This window comes from Hemibagrus wyckioides, linkage group LG15 (genome assembly GCF_019097595.1).
Source record: "Hemibagrus wyckioides isolate EC202008001 linkage group LG15, SWU_Hwy_1.0, whole genome shotgun sequence".
In the NCBI taxonomy this organism is placed as follows: domain Eukaryota; kingdom Metazoa; phylum Chordata; class Actinopteri; order Siluriformes; family Bagridae; genus Hemibagrus; species Hemibagrus wyckioides.
In genome coordinates, this window is record NC_080724.1 from 11,822,073 (window position 1) to 11,843,860 (window position 21,788).

General features: G+C 38.6%; 1 protein-coding gene across 2 annotated transcripts; it reads right to left on the bottom strand.

Annotated features, from left to right (window-relative positions):
- Window positions 1-2,243: 2,243 nt before the first annotated feature.
- On the bottom strand, window positions 2,244-20,275 carry pfkfb2a (6-phosphofructo-2-kinase/fructose-2,6-biphosphatase 2a). 2 transcript variants are annotated; one of them, XM_058410132.1, is made up of 17 exons: window positions 20,092-20,275; window positions 19,841-19,944; window positions 19,143-19,313; window positions 18,160-18,285; window positions 17,945-18,041; window positions 17,541-17,607; window positions 16,830-16,904; window positions 16,005-16,061; window positions 14,006-14,130; window positions 13,250-13,457; window positions 12,152-12,298; window positions 9,837-9,941; window positions 9,417-9,546; window positions 9,151-9,213; window positions 8,233-8,306; window positions 5,618-5,791; window positions 2,244-4,944 (listed from the first exon to the last, which is right to left on the bottom strand). In XM_058410132.1, the coding sequence occupies exons 3-17, from the start codon at window positions 19,192-19,194 to the stop codon at window positions 4,912-4,914; spliced, it is 1,533 nt and encodes a 510-aa protein (XP_058266115.1). In that variant the 5' UTR covers window positions 19,195-19,313; window positions 19,841-19,944; window positions 20,092-20,275; the 3' UTR covers window positions 2,244-4,911. The 2 variants fall into 2 exon arrangements, with proteins under 2 accessions (XP_058266115.1, XP_058266113.1); XM_058410130.1 differs by lacking the exon at window positions 19,841-19,944.
- Window positions 20,276-21,788: the final 1,513 nt, after the last annotated feature.

A 21,788-nucleotide genomic window follows, 5' to 3' on the forward strand; every position in this document is an offset into this window, starting at 1 on the left:
GGGGCCATCCCCAAACTGTTCCCACAAAGTTGGGAGCATGAAATTGTCCAAAATGTTTGGTATGCTGAAGCTTTAAGAGTTCTGAAAAACAACTCCTGAATTCAAAGATTTGCAGAGATGTGTCCCCAAACTTTTGGCAATATGGTGTATTTACACATTCTCAAATTTGAGTTATCAGTTTATGTTATAAGAGGGAAATCTTAGTCAAAACTCAATATTTTGTCATTTTTGGCTGTTTTTGTCATTCGTAGACTGCTATGATGTAGTCCGGCATACTAAAAATATAAAGACTTATTATAGCTCCCAGCATTGTAAGTTGGTTGTACAAAAAAAAAAAGATGAAAGAGAAATTTCCAGATGACGCTCAGCAGCATACTCTGAAACACTGCTCTGTCATCATGTACTCTCTTATTATGGATTAAGAATGTTTTTCTGGAGCATGCTTTGTCTAGTACGGCGAAAATCCTCGGCTTTGTGTGGTAGTTGCCTATACGGAAATAAAAATTTCATCACACTTCAATTTACAAAAATGTTCTTACACCCCATATGGTTTCCTGTCTGTGAGTTTTCAGCAAGATCAGCGTACGTGCTGCACTGACACTCTCTGTGGCCAGTAAAACTATGTACCGCATTTGCTTTTCCACAGAAATACCTCATGCTCCACCTTAATGTGGTAATTACTGTAAAGTAAATTTGAATACACACTTTGCATCATTTTTAGCCTAAACTAACTATCATTCATGTTGTGATGTTGGAATAAATCACACAATAACAGGTACCACATACACTATATTGGCAAAAGTTTTGGGACACCCCTCCAAATCATTGAATCCAGGTGTTGGGCTTAGCCAAGACATTTTGACATTTCATGCTCCCAACTTTGTGGGAACAGTTTGGGGATGGCCTCCTACTGTTCCAACATGACTGCACACCAGTGCACAAAGAAAGTTCCATAAAGACATGGATGAGCAAGTTTGGTGTGGAAGAGCTTCACAAAGTCCTGACATCAACCCGATTGAACACCTTTGGGATGAATTAGAGCGGAGACTGCGAGCCAGACCTTCCTGTCCAACATCAGTGACCTCACAAATGTGCTTTTAAAGGAATGGTCCATAAACACAATCCTAAACCTTGTGGAAAGTTTTCCCAATTGATTTGAAGCTGTTATAGCTGAAAAGGGCAGGCCAACTCCATATTAAATTCATGTGCATGTAAAGGCAGATGTCCCAGTTTTAGCCTGACTTACAGTTTCCACTCTAATTCATCCTAAAGGTGTTCTATCAGGTTGAGGTCAGGACTCAGGCAAGTCAATTTACTCCACAACAAACTCCCTCATCCGTGTCTTTATGAACCTTGCTTTGTACACTGGAATTTTGAAATTATCCAAAATGTCTTTAACTCTAAAGCATTAAGAGTTATTTTCACTGGAACTAAAGGGGCATGTTTGCCTGTCTGCTGCATGTAAATTATGCAGATGACCATCATAAATATCATAGTCAAAGCTACGCTTGAGACGAAAACACACACTGCTTTGTGCTTTGGTGTCCTTTTCGAATTTGGCTGGAGCTCAGACGACACGAAATGGGCATCAGAACTACTCTTGAGCTCATGGCAGACATAACATGCCCACGTCTCTGTCTGTGTGAAGAAAACGAGGTAAATAATTTGGCTGTGTTGTTTTGGCACTGAAAGAAAGTTGGCACAGAGATGAAAAAAAAAACAGTTCAGAGGCAGAACTTTTGGTTTTATTGGCCCCTTGGAGCTATGTGCAAGCAACTGAAGTGGTTCTCTGAAGTCTTGAGAGTCTTGACCTTATGTTAGGAGAATTTTATAAAAGATAGAAATGTATTCTGGACTTTATTGAGCCAAACTTGCAGAGCAGTTACAGTATGCTAACACTGAGGTAAAGCCTTAAGACTTAAGTGTGACTCATCCAAAGTCATGTATATTATTCCATTTGAGGACACTTTTATCCAATAGTATAACACAGAATCCAATACTAGCTATAAGTTTCTTACTCCATTGGACCAAAGTGAAACCCTGTGATTGAGCACACCTTCACCTTCACTGTTAATCCTTTTCCCAGAGAAATGGACATTTTTTTCTCTGTCTGATTTTATTTTACTTCATTAGCGGTTTTGCCATAAGGCAGCTAAAAAGGTTATGTCATGTCTTTAAAAATAATTAAAAGTAATCTGTGGTGTAAAAAGCCCACTGAAAACTGATTTTATATTTTCATAAGCATTTAATCACATAAAACAAGACATTTCCATCACTACTTACACACAGAAAATAAACTCTTTTTTTTTTACTTGAAAAGCCACTGCTCATTTATCCTAAAAAAAAAAGTAATACAATGAGAAAACTATAGAGTACCTAATAAATAAAGCATTTTGTAAAATAAAAACATTTCAAATAAAATCAAATAAAACATTCAGTAAAATCATGGCTTGAGGTGTTTCAGGCTGGTGTTCCAGTCAGGCGTTTAAATGAACAAGCTGTCAAGAAACTGTTTATTCCCACGGCCTTTATTATTACACTATCTTGTGCGTTACTGGTGGCTGTACAGGACCGAGATACAAAAGCCATTCTTTACAGAGATCAGAACAGACCTGTGTCATGATGTAATGTTACCTCAATGTCCAATCACCACAGAGACTAGTGTCATATGATATTAATGTCCCTACACCATATCACATTACCACAATATCCAGTGATGTTTATCACTGATTATATCATATCATATCATATCATATCATATCACCAAATGCCAATTATTATGCCAATATTGCGCTAGCCTAAAGGATGATGGAGAAAGTGGTGAAGAAGAGCTTGATGAATGCACAGTGATAATAAGTGCCTTTTTTCACATATTAAACATATATTTTGCATATTTTTTGCTTGTTGCTTATGACATTCCTTAAAACATTTAAAACTTTTCTCACAATCTTTACTGCATAATCATGGAAACACCAGTCGACAGTATCCTGTGCGTGGTAATCAGCAGCTCTGGCACAAAAAAAAACAATCAGTACAAATAACTCTGATTAGACCTTTCAGTCTAACCGCTCTGTAACAAAGTGAATCCCAGCCATCTGTTTGCTAATTCTATTCCATAAATGATATTGAGAATGAAGCATGAGGCCACGCCCCTTTTACTGAGATTTATGTTGAGGAGGTCATCATAGCTAGCTGGAAAGCATTTGTAATGTACTAAGGCAACACAAACATGGAGGCATTTGTTGTTTTTTCCCAACTATGTAGCTCTTGTGTAAGGAGGTTGAAAATAATGCAATTCAGTGGTCTGACTTTCTGAGGTAAATTGAATGCAGCATTACAGGCAAGAAGACCAATGACTGACAGGCACAAAGGCCACGCCGCTTGTACTCAGATTTAGGTACAAAGGCCCCACCCCTTTGACTGTGGCTTAGGTACAGAAGCCATGCCCCTTTTACTGAGACTTAAGTATAAGGCCACACCTCTTTTACTAAAACTTAGGTACAAAGACAACGCCCCTTTTACTGAGGCTTAGGCACGGAGGCCACTTCCCTTTAAATGATGCTTACACAGAGAGGCCATGCCTCTTTTAATGAGAATTAAAGGCACAGAAATTGCTGTCAGTAGTACAAGACTTAAGTTCTGTAGGAAACTGGGTGTTTGTGAGGGAAGGAAGCTACATCTACATCATTGTTGTGTCATTCTGATTGTGTAAGATACAATCTTGTTTGAGTTTCTGGGATTAGTGCCCAAATGGATTACAAGACTGGTAATGCGGCTCACATGCTTCGTGACTGACTCATTATCCCACTGCAACATCACGGACAGAGGAGCAGCAGAGGCTTGGAGTAGCTATTAGATGACTGAATGACACGTAAATCATTCAGTTTGGGAATGAAATAACAATGTCACGCAATCCACTCGGCACTGCGCACAAAGGTACAGGGACATTAATGCAGAATTTCTTGGCAAATACCTATCCAGATATACTTACAAATAAAAAGTGTTCACCTTAACCCCAAAATAATGGATTGTCCAAGGCATGCCTGGTGTCTGCTTAATCCACAGCCAAATCTTCATATTCTTCCTTCAGATATCAATAAGTGCATATTAACAAACTTTAGTTTAAAATGGAACGTTAGTATCCACATCACTTCCTCTTTCCGCTATAGGGGTACAGAGTAAAGCACTTTCTGGAGTATGCTGTTATAGGAAACTCATCAACACTGGGATGGTGTAATGGTAGTGCTATGGTGCTGATATGGATAGAAGTTGTTTCTTTTCCATCCTGATGAAGAATTTACCAACGATTAAAATGGTTTATTAAAAGCCGAAACATATTGTTTATCTGTTTATAGTTAACTCTTGTAGGATCACTTGAGTTTAAGAAAAACATGTAGATTTTTCATGATGCTGAGAAACTGTAGAGTTTCCATTACTGAAGTCTCAACCACTGGAGACTGCTTCCGTAAACGCTTAAATAAACAGAATTTATCTTTCAAGAGCACTTTGAGTTGAAATAGATGGCATATAATTGTTCAACTTTAAACATAAATGTGTAAATATGGACTTCAACAAAATGACATAGCTTTATATAGTTATTTGAAGCAAGAATATGAGGATTTGCCAACATGTTTATGTCTAATAGTCATCCATGAATTGTTAGCTGTGTTAGCTTCGTAGCAAACCTCAGACATCAAATGTATGTTGGCTAACTGACTACATTTATGCTAATGAGAACAGAGTGAACATCTCATTGTTCAGCTGAAGTATTTCTTTAAATGAGCCAAACATAAAAACAAACAGACAGACACACAGATATGGTTTCTGGGATTGGCTGTGGATGGTGTAAGGTGCGAGTCTGACTCATCTGGGTGGAGACTGAAGCACTCGCATTCACTTCTGTTCATCGTCTCAATCTCCAGGACGTGAGGAATTCGCCGTTTCCTGTGAAATCACAGAAAGTTCACTCTCAACCATATCTGGCTCAACCAGCACTATTAGAACATACACAGTTTGAGAAAATATCCCAATAAGCCCATGCTGAAAGACCGGAAATGGAAAATCATCTGAATCACTTCTACCAAAAAAAGTGACAGCGCTGTGTGACGTCTTTTTGAACATTGTTTAGATAGAGGCGTGTCATAAATCATATCAAGTCAGCTCAAGACACTGAATGACTCAAACGAATCACGAATCGATTGTGTAATGATTTAGGCAGATACTACGATGCCTAGAAGTAAAAGTGTCAGCTTCAATAGTTAGCAAGATTAGCTTTGTAGCTTAAATCTAAAATGAATGGACTAACACAATAGACATAAGACTGATTGCATTTGGGAGAAAGAGGGGGAAATTGTGTGGCTTCATTGCTGGCTGAACTGTTTGGATGAAAACATCAGACGGTTATCAGATGCAGATATTTTCCTGAAGCTGACCAATTTACATAGCTTTAGCACAATGAGAAAGGTTAGAAGTAAAAGGCTCTGGTTTGAGCTGACTGGTTTGACTGGTTGGAGCTGACTGGAAGGCTATGGTAACTCAAATAACCATCCTGTGCAACCGTGGTGCTGAAAAGCATCTCCTGTCTCTTTTATGCTCAAAAAAGAGTAAGAGCTCTAACTTGTTGCTCATCGTTCTCCTGTGCCTCAGGGACGTCTGTGGAGCTCAGCGACAGAGGAAGAGGAGTGCAGGGTGGGTTTCCGACGCTGAAGACCCGCGGCCGTTTCACCTGGTCCTGACTGGACATTGGAGTGAAGCTGTTTCTCCTCGCTGGTGCTTCCTGTTTGCTGTTGACCTGCACACAGAGAACAGCCAGGGTGAGGACATGCTGAAGCTCGGTGGCATAAGCAAGGAAAATGTAAAGAGCACAGGCTGGCAACTAAACAATGCTCCCAGTGTTTGGAACAAACAGAGAAAAAAAGAAATGTTGGCAGAACGAGGCAATGGCAGGAGCCCAATGACAGCATTATAGCAACTGCACCTGGAGACGTAAACATTTCCTGTATTTCTTTTTTCTTTTCTCTTTTTTTAAACTTTACTTATTTTTCTTATGTTTTTCTTATTTTTTTTAATAATTAAAAAAAACTAAGTGATTTTTTTAATTTTTTTTTTTTTTTTTCTTGTTTTACTTTTTTTTTTATAATTTAAAAAAAAATTAAGTGGTTATTTTATTTTATTTTAGAATTAAAATTAATTCCAACAAAAAAAAAAAAATCCCACGAATTATAAATGTCATAAAATAATAGATGATTAAGAACAAATGTATTTGCCATAACTTTGGCAGGATATCTTTTTTTTCTAAGTCTTCAATAAGCTTTCATTTTCAGCCTGGTTTTGAATGTGGCATCAGTTTTACTGCAGTAAAGTTGTACGGAGGCAGAAAGCACATGATTCATCAAGGTTACTTCTGTATACACTGAACAGCGTCTGTCTGCCTTTCGTCTTAACACAGAAGACACAACAGTGGGTAGAAACTGCTACAGCTCTGTTTAAAGGACCTTGATGTCTTAAGCATGTGAGTCTGTCTGAGGGACGAGTCACGTTTCCGTCTGACTGGAATATTCTGGATCAGGCTATTAGTTCATTTGTTCACCAATTAAGTAAGAGAAAGGAAATGAACTGTACTTTTAATTAACTAACTAAATGTAAATATTACCCCAGATATTTATTTCAAATCCATCCACACATCAACCAAGACGAAATCTGCTCTCTGCTCTTTAATTAATCTTTAAGAGAGAGAGAGAGAGAAAGAGAGGGAGGGAAAGATACAAAGTGTGTGAAAGAGAGAGAGAGCGAGTCTGTGAAAGACAGAGAGAGAGAGTGAGAGAATGAGTAAGAGAGTGAGGGGGTTGTGGTTATTTTGAATGTATGTTGCATTGAAGAACTACAGCTGTGTAAACCTTCAGTTTCCATGACGATTGTTTTTTTTGTGTGTATATGTGTGTGTGGGTGTGTGTGGTGTGTTTTATGGGGTCACTGTGGGGCTTACACAGTGTGCTGTGTGTATTTTAACAGTTAATGTGGTCAAGCCTGTACTCCTACACACACTATGTAAACTACACACACTAGGAGACACTGGACAGAAACTGGGAACCAGTTCAACCTCAAACGCTTGCAGATCATCTGGGATATTTACAGATTTCTTTTAAATGTGAATGTGCGACTGTGTGTGTTTGTGTGTGTGTGTGTGTGTGTGTGTGGCTTACCTGTCATATAAATATACAAGTGAAAGTAAGAGTTTCTCTGAAGATTTTAAGACAAAACCTGAACCTTGAGTAAAAAAAAAAGTAAAGACTGCAGTCCATTGGAAGCTTAACTGTTACATCTCATTTAGGTTGCAGGTGAACAGGAAGCCATCTGAAACTGTGTAGAAGTGTAAATAGCAAATAGTGTAGAGGATTATGGGTAGTCTGCCAAACCACCATCCTGTTGGAAAGCACAATCTAAATGAAGTATTCACTATGAGTGAGTCTCTCAGAGCCACATCCTGGCCAAAACATCTCATTATGTGACTGCTAAAAATGTGATGAACATGGTTCAGCAGGGTTTCACAAGAATAAATAAATAAATTCCCTTTCAGCATTTCGCAAGCTAGAAAACACACACCACACACACATGCACAGTACATGCAGTACCTTCATATTTTATCTGTACATTAAAACTGTTCAGCATTTTATTCCTAAGGTAGAATTTCATAAAAAGTGTTAAAAAAAAAATTGCGCAAGGGTTTTCTGCAGATTTGGACCATTACGTGTCATTGTGACATCACAACACGCGTTTAGCCATCTTCCATTCGTGTGTGTATAGGTCTCACAGAAGGTTACTACAGATGTGTCTTCACTGTTATGGGTTTAAAAGAAGAATCCTGTGTCCCATTTTTTTATCCAAAGGTGGGGGGGGTGGAATATTTTGGAAATTTTGGGGAAAAAAGCAGCAAAATTGCGCATTGACTGGGCGCAGTGTGGACAATGTAAAAATGCTATAATTATCAAACCCACTCACATCCTATCATATTAACATATCATCAAATTTTACTGGGAGTCGCATACAAACAGGAACTTCCTAAACCCAACAATCAGCTGAATCGTGCTATCTGCATGACATTCAGATTCCAGTTATAGGAAAATAATCAACGTGATGAAGTGGAGTTACTGTCTAAAATGTTGTATGCATCTAAAAATAAAGTGTTCTGACCTCTCAAAATGAATTAAAAAAAAAGAAAAAGATTTTTCTTACGAGTTGCGGTTGTGGTCTGTTGCGGTGTGTGTTCACAGCTTCAACATTCAGGTCGAACATGTCCACTTTACACCCTGCAAATATTAACAAAGAACGCATTCAGTGCTAAGAAACACTCCATTTTTTCCGGTGAGCTAATCTAAAAATGACACTGCATGCCTGAAAGTATGTGCACCCTGACCATCACACCCAAAGCTTGAAGCATAGAATTGTCTAGAACGTCTCTGTAGGCCGTAGATATATGGTTTCCCTCAAACACTGTTCCAGCATGACGATGCTCCTGTGCACAAAGCCCCTGAGCTCCATGCAGCCATGGTGTATAGGGGAAGGTTTGGGTGGGTAGAACTCAAGTGTCCTGCACAGAGCCCTGACTCTGACTTAACCCCAATGAACACTTTTGGGGATGAACTGGAACTGAAACCTCCTCAACATCCCAACATCAGGGTCTGACTGCCCTATGCTGTTGTAGCTGAATGAACTCACATCCTCACAGTTACCGCACACTCCAACATCTAGTGGAAAACCTTTCCAGAAGAGAAGGGTGAAGCTCATTATAACTGCAAGCTCACAGGGAATAAATCTATAATGGGATGTTCAACGAGTGTGATGGTTAAGGGTGCGCATACTTTTGGCTGTATAGCGTATTTGCAATCTGATACATGCGCCATTTTCCTCTTTTAAGAAAGTTTTCAAAACATCTCTTTTTTTTCTCCCAGTGTGGATAAAAATGCAATATTTTCTCACACTGTCAGTTTATTTATCCTTGACTTTATTCCATATGTAATTATAATTTACAGTAACAATCTTTACAAATACACAAATGTTTTATTAATGGATGATGAACTTGTCTCCAGGAAATGCAGTGAAGGGAACAGTAAATGATTTATCCCCCAAAAAAACAAACAAACCATGATTTACCGTAAGCCACAGGGGTGAGTTTCAGCACCACATGGAGAGGACACTTCAGATACGGCAAGTCATCTAGAACACAAACCACAGTCTACATTAGAACCCCATAGTGGGGTGCAGGAAAGACACGCCCACATGGCAAATATCAGCTAAGAAGTAAGAACTGATGACTCTGAAGGGTCAGGGCTTTCAGGCAAATAACATGATGGGATCAGTGAGTGCTCATACATCTGTGTGTATGATTTATCAGTTTTAGGAGTAAGACGGATCCTGACCAGCGCTTTTGTCTAGGAAATATGCGAGCAGGCATCTCATGGCGGCTTGGTGGCTGATGACCAGCACATTGCCCTGCCTCTCCAGCTCCATTATCACTGGCTCCAGCCTCTGCACCAGATCCTGGTATGACTACAGCAACCACATAGAGAGAAAAAACAGCCATCAGCTTCTTAACAAAAACTAAGATTACTAAATCTTTTCCGATCTATCTAAAAACATATTAAAGTTATCTATATAACATTGTGTACATCTAGCATGAACAACAGATAACTGCGTCTCCTGTATAGATATCTACTAGACATAATAGTAGCACGTGTCCTTGTCCTTCTTCAAATTTTTCATGAACACATCAAGCTGAAAATGAGTTTATTTCTTTTTGTACAATAACAAAGCATGAGCACAGTACTGGTGATGCTCACCTCCCCTCCTGGGTAGCGGTAATGATATTTATCCTGATCTCTCATAGCGAATTCCTCAGGATACTTCTCCTTGATCATGCTGTAGGACATTTCCTCACAGATGCCCTTAAAACAACAAACAATACCACAGTGATTTTATCTGAATGTATGATATGCTTAATTAAAATGACAAACATTCAGCAAAATAAAATGTGTCTCACTGTAATTACTGTAGAGGAAGTGACAGTGTAATATTTGTTGTAATCATTGTAAAGAGGAAGTGACAGTACTACAAATCTGTTATAAACATATTATAAACCCACTGTAAACCTACTGGCTGTAAATTTGCTACGAATCCAATGCAGTCACTAAAATCATCATATAAAACTGTCAATACAGAATAAACCTGAGGTAAACTCACTGTAAAATGGGTGTAAACTGACTATAAATCCAATGTAAACTCACTGTAATTTCAGCGTTAACTCAGTGTAAACCTGATGTAAGCACTCACAATACACATACTGTAAACTCGCTGTAAAGTCACTATAAGGGCACTGTAAACTCACTGTAAACTTGCTGTAAAGTCACTATAAGCCCACTGTAAACTCACTGTAAACTTGCTGTAAAGTCACTATAAGCCCACTGTAAACTCGCTGTAAAGTCAATATAAAACCACTGTAAACTCACTGTAAACTTGCTGTAAAGTCACTATAAGCCCACTGTAAACTCGCTGTAAAGTCAATATAAAACCACTGTAAACTCACTGTAATTTCAGCGTTAACTCAGTGTAAACCTGATGTAAGCACTCACAATACACATATTGTAAACTTGCTGTAAAGTCACTATAAGGGCACTGTAAACTCACTGTCAACTTGCTGTAAAGTCACTATAAGCCCACTGTAAACTCGCTGTAAAGTCAATATAAAACCACTGTAAACTCGCTGTAAAGTCAATATAAAACCACTGTAAACTCACTGTAATTTCAGCGTTAACTCAGTGTAAACCTGATGTAAGCACTCACAATACACATATTGTAAACTTGCTGTAAAGTCACTATAAGGGCACTGTAAACTCACTGTCAACTTGCTGTAAAGTCACTATAAGCCCACTGTAAACTCGCTGTAAAGTCAATATAAAACCACTGTAAACTCACTGTAAACTTGCTGTAAAGTCACTATAAGCCCACTGTAAACTCGCTGTAAAGTCAATATAAAACCACTGTAAACTCACTGTAATTTCAGCGTTAACTCAGTGTAAACCTGATGTAAGCACTCACAATACACATATTGTAAACTTGCTGTAAAGTCACTATAAGGGCACTGTAAACTCACTGTCAACTTGCTGTAAAGTCACTATAAGCCCACTGTAAACTCGCTGTAAAGTCAATATAAAACCACTGTAAACTCGCTGTAAAGTCAATATAAAACCACTGTAAACTCACTGTAATTTCAGCGTTAACTCAGTGTAAACCTGATGTAAGCACTCACAATACACATATTGTAAACTTGCTGTAAAGTCACTATAAGGGCACTGTAAACTCACTGTCAACTTGCTGTAAAGTCACTATAAGACCACTGTAAACTCACTGTAAACTTGCTGTAAAGTCACTATAAGCCCACTATAAACTCACTGTAAACTTGCTGTAAAGTCAATATAAAACCACTGTAAACTATAAACCTATTGTAAACATGCTATAAATTCCTAATATGCCTGCTGTAAACTCAGCACACTAAAAACTCACTGTAAACCTGCTGTAAACTTGTTGTATAGTCACTATAAAGTCACTGTAAGCTCATTGTAAATTTGTTGTAAAGTCACTAAAACACTAAACTTGTTGTAAAGTCACTATAAACTACTGTAAACTCACTTTAAACCTGCTGTAAACGTGCCGTCAGCTCACTAAACGCACACTATAAACCCACTGTAAACTCACTGTAAACTTGCTGTAAAGTCACTATAAACACACAATAAACCTGCTGTAAACTCCTGATACACCTGCTGTAAAGTTACCATCAGCACACCATAAACTCACTGTAAACTTGCTGTAAATGCACCATCACTGTAAACGTGCTTTGAAAGAGACAAACTCAAAACCCTTAATAAAGATTTGGTAAACTCTTGGAGAGAATGAAACCCATGGAAAACCCCCTGGTTTGCACATAATAAATCCTTTGTAAACACAGAACTTTATTTAAAGATAGAAAGCTTGTTAAAATTTTGTTTAAAAGCAGAAGCCTTGTTAAAGAGCCCATGCTCTGTAGAGGGTCTGAACTGAAGGGTCTGTAATGGCTGTAGCAGGTGGCATGAGGAGGCGTCCTGGTGGCGTTCTGACTCACAGCATCAATCTCGTTGAGGATTTTCCACTGCTCGTACGGAACGCCCAGAGCCTCAGCCGTCTGGATGGTGCGTTTCAGCTGGCTGGTCCACACCTTCAGATCCACCAGCTTCTGGTCCACTATGAAATCCCTCAGAGCCACAGCAAACTACACACACACACACACACACACACACACAATAATCACACTAAACACAAAATAAACACACACACAATCACACCCAAATGCCCGGACTCAGTTCAGACACAACAGCTGCACACCACACCCATATTATGTGCTGGCATTAAGCTTACTGGTGGCGTAAAATTGCTGCGGATGAAGTGGAATGTTCGGCCGCAGACGACTCAGTAACATGGAGGATAAATACAATGACATCACTTCCTGATGTCTTGATTTGAGGACTATCAGCAATACTGTGATTATATTTCTTTTTATTTGGTGTTATAAGAAGTATAAGACATGTAGATGATTTACATTTATGCAGTTTAAATTCAGTAATTCAGCAGTAAAAGTGCATCGCAGTACATCTCAGACGTCTAAGCTGTCTTACTGTACATGTGTCACAGTTTCCTGATCTTCTCTAAGCCTTAAGGAGGGGAGTCACAATGTCAGGCTTCGGTAATTTCGCAGTAGGGATAAGCTGATGTCAGTCTGACTGTGAGGGTAGAATGTAATCCTGCTTTATCATGTATCTGATTGAACTGGTTTAATTTGTTTTGCTGACAAATCAAGCCTTATTCTAATAAGATGAGGCAGAGGTGAGGTAATTCCAGTGACAGCAGGTTGTCATAATTAACGTGAGGGTGAAAATCTATTTAACATATCCACCAAAAGCCCAACAATACAGTTATTATTACCACAATTATTACAATGGATTACATGGTTATATTATTGATGGCGTAATATGATTTACGTCGTCTATTTATTACATTGTTTATTGATTTCTTATCTTCACTCTGTACTTTAGCAATATGGTACAATGGCTCACTGTTACTTATAAGATAGTAAAGTAAAATAAAAATAATAATAAATAGAACACCTGCGGTATGTTAAGGAGAACTAGGATAGCGTGTGTTTCTGGTGAATACAAACATCTACCTCTTTCCCGTGAGTGGACAGGCCCGAGTCGCCCCCGATCAGACCCTGCACATTGTATTCGCTCTCTCCGTGACGGCAGAGGTAGATGGAGTGTTTGTGCACATGGATGTTCATCAGGTAATACACGATCTTGCTCTGGATGTAATCCTGCACGCGGTTCACCAGGAAACGCTGGCCTACGTTGATCACCTGGATGAAGGAGCGCTCTCTGAGAAACACACATACACACACCACTGATTTTTTCTATTTTTTCTCCATTATGTATCACATTATATCATGTATGAATTTACATGCAGCATTACATATCTATTACATGTTGAGCTGAAGGTAAGAAATATAAGTGTAATGAATCTGTTATATCTGAGCATCTGGCTATAATTGTGTGTGTGTGTGTGTGTGTGTGAATCGAAGACAATGAATCAAAGCCAATGAAAAGCAGGAATGCTATTTAGAGGCACAAGAATCTTTTCTCTGGAATCTTGATAATATCTGCCTGTTTCCTGTCCCTGAATGCTCTGACGTTTGTGAGAAAAGCAGTGAAAGTTGGTGACAAGTCATCGCCATTCTCACAAAAAAAAGTCAGGAGAAATAGTAAAATGAATGAGCCAGTTGTTACGAAGCATTAAGTACAACTGGCTGAAAAACACACTGGCCTGAGTACCTAGGAGGAAACACAAATCATGCCGTGACCAGGTGATCTTTATCTCCCTCTGCTGGTCAAATCTCATTATCACACCAACAAACACTCGGTCTTACTTATCGTTTGCGTCTGGGTCTAATGGCTGATATGTGACTTTGTAGCACTCGATTCTCTTCAGAAAGTCCTCCATGACGCTCTCGCGGTTTCTCTCGGGATAATCCGGACTCGACACCTTCACGTCCTGGTACACAGTACAGTAGATTATTGTTTATTTAATAACCTTTTTTACTTTATGTATTTATACCTCTGACAGAACCTATGGCAATGTTTTATTACTAACATACTAGTTCTATCAATCCAGCCATCAGCTGATGTAGCATTAGATTTTGGCAATGAAACAAGGGTTTCTTCACCCTGTTTAGTATTTACATATCATTTGGGAATCCTCCAAATTGAAATAAAATCATGTGTCCAAAACTTTATTATGACGTCTATTAATCAAAAACATCATGTATGCTAATATGTATTCCTGAGACTTACACCTAATGCAAAATAAAATACACTGTATGAAATATTTTTTACATTTTTACACAGATAGATAGATAGATAGATAGATAGATAGATAGATAGATAGATAGATAGATAGATAGATAGATAGATAGATAGATAGATAGATAGATAGATAGAGTTGGTGGACTGACATAGAATAAAGCAACAATCCAATTCGTTTTCTTTTTTCTACTTGCACAATAACAATAAATACATATGTTTTACACCGATCAGGCATAACATTATGAGCACTGAAAGGTGAAGTGAATAACACTGATGATCTCCTCATCATGGAACCTGTTAGTGGGTGGAATATATTAGGCAGCAGGTGAACATTTTGCCCTCAAAGTTGATGTGTTAGAAGCAGGAAAAATGGGCAAGCGTAAGGATTTGAGTTTAATAAGGGACAAATTGTGATGGGTAGAAGACCAGGGAAGGAACAGTGATGAATCGGTGACAGGGTCATGGGCGGCCAAGGCTGACTGATGCATGTGGGGAGCGAGGGCTGGCCCGTATGATCCGATCCAACATACAAGCTTCTGTTGCTCAGATTGCTGAAGAAGTTAATGCTGGTTCTGATAGAAAGGTGTCAGAATACACAGTGCATCACAGTTTGTTGTGTATGGGGCTGCATAGCAGACCAGTCAGGGTGCCCATGCTGACCCCTGTACTCCACCAAAAGCACCAACAATGGGCACGTGAGAATCAGAACTGGTCCACGGAGCAATGGACGAAGGTGGCCTGGTATGATGAATCACGTTTTCTCGTGCTTACTTGGGCAACACACAGCACCAGGATGCATTATGGGAAGAAGGCAAGCCGGTGGAGGCAGTGTCATGCATTGGGCAATGTTCTGCTGGGAAACCTTGGGTCCTGCCATCCATGTGGAGGTTACTTTGACACGTACCACCTACCTAAGCATTGTTACAGACCATGTACACCCTTTCATGGAAACGGTATTCCCTGTGGCCTTTTTCAGCAGGATAATGCAGAAAGCAAAAATGGTTCAGGAATGGTTTGACAAGCACGACAAGTTTGAGGTGTTGACTTTTCCTCCAAATTCCACAGTCTCAGTCCAATCAAGCATCTGTGGGATGTGCTGGACAAACAAGTCTGATCCATGGACGCCCCACCTCTCAGCTTACAGGACTTAAAGGATCTGGTGCTAACGTCTTGGTGCCAGATACCACAGCACACCTTCAGGGATGTAGTGGAGTCCATGCCTTGACAGGTCAGGGCTGTTTTGGCAGGGGGACCAACACAATATTAGGCAGGTGGTCATAATGTTATGGCCAAGGTTGTGTCAGTTCATTGGTTGCTTCATCAGAATACACTATAAAGCCACCTAGTGGAGCTCTTTCCAAATGCAGTAAATGACTTTATATTCTCTATCTATCTATCTATCTATCTATCTATCTATCTATCTATCTATCTATCTATCTATCTATCTATCTATCTATCTATCTATCTATCAACCACACACACAGAGCACTAAGCTTCTCTTTAATTTGCTTCACTCTTTAGTTCATTAAAATGCAAAGATTCATTCAGCGGCAGTAAACGTACCATTATATTTTCAGCGATGACATCTGGATCGTCACAGATGGACTCAACGAAAAACACCTGGAAGGTATGAGAACACAAATAACAGTCTGATGTTACTCATTCCACTGTCTGCTCTTTCATAATTCCGCTTCCTCTCACGCAATAAACCACCACATTAACGTAGTAATTACTCAGTAAATCATTTTTAAGCACTTACATTAAACATCAGCTTATTTTTAAACTTACTGATGCTCTACACAAACATCCACAACATAAGTGCATGTTATCTACATTCTAGTATAGTATAGAAATGTGGAGATTTTCTTTACATTATTGTGATTCACACATTTTAACAAAACAGAAAATCAAATATTTTATGTCATATCGTCATTTTGACTTGTAATCATTAAGCTTAGTTGTTGGAATTTAAAGTGCTGCATTAGGAAGCTTTCCTAATGAGTTAAGGAGGCACAGCTCCAAAAGTATTGGCACCCCCTGGAGGATCTGGAGTGATACAAGAACAATTGGTCTCAGATTACTTTGAGCAATGCTTCTGAAATCTTCCTGCTTGAATTTTTAGGGGAAATGTCATTATTTTCATGTCACGTATTGTCTAAACCTGCTCTAAAAATTCCTTGGGTATGAAAGGTGATTCTTTTGCTTGATGCTAATAAAACATATTATTGATAATATTTTTTTTGTGGAGAATAAACTGACTTGACTTGCAATTCAGATTTTTCACATTAACCAGATCATTTTTCCACTAACCTTTTTATGAGTTTAAACTGAGGGGCGGCAATAACTTCGAAGCTTCCTGTAAAAAAAAAACACACGAGAGACTCTGACCTTGTACGCGTTCTCCTGGGCAAACTCCAGGATGAGATCTCGCCTCTCCCGGGTCGTGTTCGTGGCATCAAACACCTGCAGATGTTTAAACAGTAGGGATCACTTAAAAATATGGTTTTAAAATCTCCAGTATTTGAAAATAAAAAAGGAACAATATATTTATTGTTATTAATTAATGAACCATATTGTTGAATATTATTATTTTTAATAAATAAAAATAATTCTACATAAAACATTCTATACTATCATTTTTATTATCAATAATAAATATATAATAATAATAATTATTATTATTATTGTTGTTGTTGTTATTATTATTTATTATAATATTATATTATTACAAATGTTTTTCATATTCTGTAACCTAGTATCGTTTTTCACACATCTACATGTTTGCCAGAAGCATCCATCCATCGTCTATACCTGCTTTATTCCTAATTAGGGTCAGGGGGGTCTGCTGGAGCCTATCCCAGCATACATTGGATAGGTCACCAGTCCCAGAGTAAACCCACACAGGCACCGGGAGAACATGCAAACTTCACACAGATAGGCCCCTGCCTGTTCGACCCGGGATTCAGACCCAGGACCTTCTCGCTGTGAGGCAACAGTGCTAACCACTAAGCCACCGTGCTGCCTGTTGCCACAAGCAATTAAGATAAATAAAAAAAAAATAATAGTGGAAGAGTAGTTTAAAGTAAAAAGGAAGCTCACAGCGATCTGCCCGCCCTCCTCATTCAGGTAACTCTTCACATCCTGCAGAGCCACTAGAGCGCACTGTCTGAAGAGAAACATCACGAGACATGGTCACATGTAGCTTTACAATTCAATTCAATTCCATTCAGCTTTGTAAACCACTTTTAAAAAGTATAAAAAGTATAAAATGTAAAAAGTATAGCCGTTGTGATCATTGGTAAACTCTGATCATCGATAAACTGCTGTCGTATAAGAGGAATAAAACAAGGCATAATGTTGTTAAAGGTAACAATAACACTGTAGTTGGAGCTTTTCCTAGAAGAACACAACACATGGATGGATGTAATATCTTAATGCAGGTGCCAATACTTTTGCCCTTAGATGTAGCGACATAAACTGTAATAATAAAAGCAAACTCGCACTTCCTGATCCTCATGGCTTCGGCATTGTCGTGTCTGAAGAAGTCGTAGGATTTGTAGGACTGGACGGCCTCACGTCGGTACTCGCCCAGGTTAAAGACTGCACACACACACACACACACACACACACACACACAGTGCTCAGAGGAAGCTTGTGCCAATGTGAATTTATGATTGATTTATTTAACGTGAAAATTTGATCAGTAATTTTGCAGCACCTTTTGTGGGTACGCCGATCCAGTTGAGGTAGCGAGTCAGCTTCTTGGACATGTAGGTCTTGCCTCTGGCGGGGAGGCCGATCATGACAATCAGAGTGGATGAGTTGGTCATATAGGACGCCCACGCTGAGGGAAACAAGCCGTAAACACACGTCTAATCAATCTCTTTTCTTTAAAAACGTGAAATAGAAATCTGTGATATTTTGACACGTTTCCATATAAAACTGCATGTTTCTGTACGCTTTCTCTGTCCACCTTCCTTATAGGGTCATCGCTTCCTGTTCTCTCTAAAATACTGCTTCAGAAATCATCTCTTTTTCTACAGAATGTCTAATCATCTCTTAAAGTCAGGGTCACTGAGCATTCAGCTTTCCTGTCCATGTTAATGTTTTATTCTGAGGCATGGAAGCAGAATGGGTGTGTGACATTAGTAAACTATGCTGTTACGCAGCAACCGGACGTCTGTGTTTGCTTACAAATTAAATTTCGAGAAAAGCCAGAAGTTTGGGAATAATTAAATGCTGAAAGTGAAGTCTTTACTTCCTGCTATCAGATTCACTCTGGATTCTGTTTTGCGAATGTTCTGAAGGTCTTCTGTTTCAGTTATTCCTCATTCTCTGACTTCCTATCACACAGATATCAGCTTACGGCAAGGTCTTTTCAAGCTCTAGGCCAAAACACGGCAAAAAGCTTTTATAACACATCCCTTTCCGCTTCATTTTCAGCTTCATTTTCTTAACTTCACTGCTACATCTTTAATTGAAGCAACAAAAAGAGCCACTGGAGTCCATGGAGATAACACTGGATGATGATAAACAGTGCCATGACTGTATAACATCTGTGACGTTACCAAAGGGCCGACGCTGGAGACTCCTTCCAGAAATGTTCAGTAAATCTGTTCTCAGATTTCTATATCACTATATCACCAGTTACTCGACTTTTTTTAATCCGGCTATGTGGATCATCCATAATGCAACACTTACAACATTTCTTCTCGCTGGTTCTTGGCTCACACTTCCAGTTGTTCGCCTCCATGGTGTCCTGTACACTTTCTGCCACACCGCAAAGGGGCGTGTTCTCACGGCCCGAAGTGATTCACCCTGTGAACAGGTACAAGTGTAGTCGCATGGATGGCTGCTGATCACAAACCTGATCTGGAGAAGAAGAAAAAAATAATCACATCTGACTGGTTTATTTATTACTTCTGTGTCACTATGTCAGTGCAGACTCAAGGAAGGGTACAGTATCCAGCTCATGCAGATTTAAAGCACAGAAGTGCTACAAGTCTTCAGCATTCCTCATCAGCATTAGGAACTACAGTGTAACTCTGCAGCCTGGGCATTAACACAATAACTATTCAATTATCTCGACCCCAAGTGTTACTAAGCCATTGGTCGTGACTTAAATCTATTGATTCCTTGCATTATTATGTCATGGCTATAATTTATTTATCTTGTTCCCTTGTGTTATCAAGTCGTGCCTCGTGATCACGACGTCATCATGGTTTTATCTCGTTTCCTTGCGTTACTACGTTGTCATCAGGACTTCATTATCTCGGTCCCTGGTTTTACTAATTGGTCTAGATGACTTAATGATCGCTTTATGCATTAGCGTATAATTATGAAAATCTAATTCGTATAATTATACACATCGCTATACATAATTAGATGATGTCACTCACCCCGTGTGTGTGTGCGCGTGCCCACCCTTACCACCCCACGTCTATAAACCTGGACCCGCTCCTGGCTCAGTCCCAAACACCTCCTCACTCACTGTGTAGGTGCACTAGTAAACAAAATAATGTACTATAATCAGAACCTTCTAAAAGTCAATAAAGATGCATTTGGGTCAAACAGAGGACATTTTATATTCCGCCGGTTTGCCTCCATGTGTGACGGCGGTCCCATACGATTATATTAAAAACTGACTTACCCCGCGTGCAGGACAGAATTAAACTGAAGCGCTATTTCTATAGCCTTATTCTAAATAAAACACACACACACGGTTGAGTGAGTGTGTTCTCACTTATTTAACTTTTACTGTAAACAAAGCTAAGACGTGCTGAGATGCGCGCGCGCTGTACTACGGTTTTCGTTTTTGTTTCAGGAAGTACCTCAGACACTTCAAGGTTGGGCTCTAACAAGTCCCGCCTCCTGCGTCATGATTGGCCGTTTACATTGCCATAGTAACCATATTACATCTCGCGTGCTAGGAGTGGATATTTATACGCTCGCGCTTAAGCGAGAATGATTGGTTGTCAAACACGTCAATCATAACTCAGGGTATTTTTTTCTCCTTCTTAGTACAGCTTCTTCTACTTCTCAACGATCTGGAAAAAAAAAAATAAAATTCAACATATAATTTATTATAATAGATTTAAAGTATAATGTTGTATATGTATACTTTTATTTAGATTTATTCTTCATGCTATTTTTAAATCTCTTTAGTTATGATGTGGCCTTGTCTGTTCAATAAACGAACAATTCAACTGTATATTTTTTTTAAGTTTAGATGAAAATTAAATCAATGTAATAGATTCTAAGAAATCTATTTTTAAAAAGTTTTAAATGTATTTTTTAAATTTTTTTGTTTCTTTATTAATGCACATTTCTGCATTTTCTAATATGGTCATTATGTCTGAATAATATTTTTTTGTCTAGATAATGCAAGAATTTTTTATATGAGGGAAAATCTAAATTAGTGTCAAAATATTCTTGTATTGTTTATCTAGTCTTCATACTGAGTTGGCTTAACTTTGTCCTTTTTAACAGTTTAGACGTTTTAGATGATGATGCTATTGTACAGCTCGCTATCAGGACCCTCCTAGCTTTAATCAGCTGAATTTGCTGTAAAGTTGCATGAAAAAAAATTAAGACAAAAATGAAGACAGCTCCCTGATATACATCATACATTAATTATTTTATTTTATTTTATTTATAATTTTCCCCAAAACTTGGTCATCTGTCAGTTCCTTAGGAACTGCTGCTCATGCTGCATCTCAGGGCAGTGTAACACACTTGGAGGCAAGCGCCATCTATCCTGTTCTACATATACAAGGGAGATATAGAGTCCCCCCCCCACACACACACACACTCAGATTTGCTCTCGCAGACTCCCAGAGTCCAGACGGCAGGGTGAAAACTTTCAGTTAAGCCACATTATTTTTGGTGTGTTGCATAAGTATTCGCCCCCATTACAACCAGTTACTCAAATGAACTATTGACTACACTTTATCTAATTTACACAATTATCTATTATTTGCAAACTTCAAACTGTGACACAAAGTTTAATTAAACATAGCCCCCCCTAAAAAAAAAAAAAACATATTTTGGATGCATTATTATTAATCATGACCTCAGGTTAATACTGGGTCAAAAATCTGTAAAATACTAATTTTGCAAGGTATATACTGTATACATTTACCCTTCACTTATTATTAAACATAATGTGTAGATTCATGCCTTAGAATTGTAATTAATCTCAAAGGTTGTAGCACTGTATGTAATGTAGAAAATTTCAGTGTGGGTGAATACTTATGCACAGAACTGCACATTCCACTTAATACATTATATAAGCCTCACTATTATTAACACAGCTGTTATTTTCATGTTCTGAGGAGAAATGAGGAA

Excerpts from the sequence above, each read along its gene's own strand:
- pfkfb2a (XM_058410130.1), bottom strand. The coding sequence starts at position 19,194 with ATGGAGGCGAACAACTGGAAGTGTGAGCCAAGAACCAGCGAGAAGAAA. Across the intron at positions 18,286-19,142 it reads AACCAGCGAGAAGAAATGTT|CGTGGGCGTCCTATATGACC; the intron begins GTAAGTGTTGCA and ends TGTTTCCCTCAG. Across the intron at positions 8,307-9,150 it reads ACTCACCCCTGTGGCTTACG|GGTGTAAAGTGGACATGTTC; the intron begins GTAAATCATGGT and ends TAATATTTGCAG.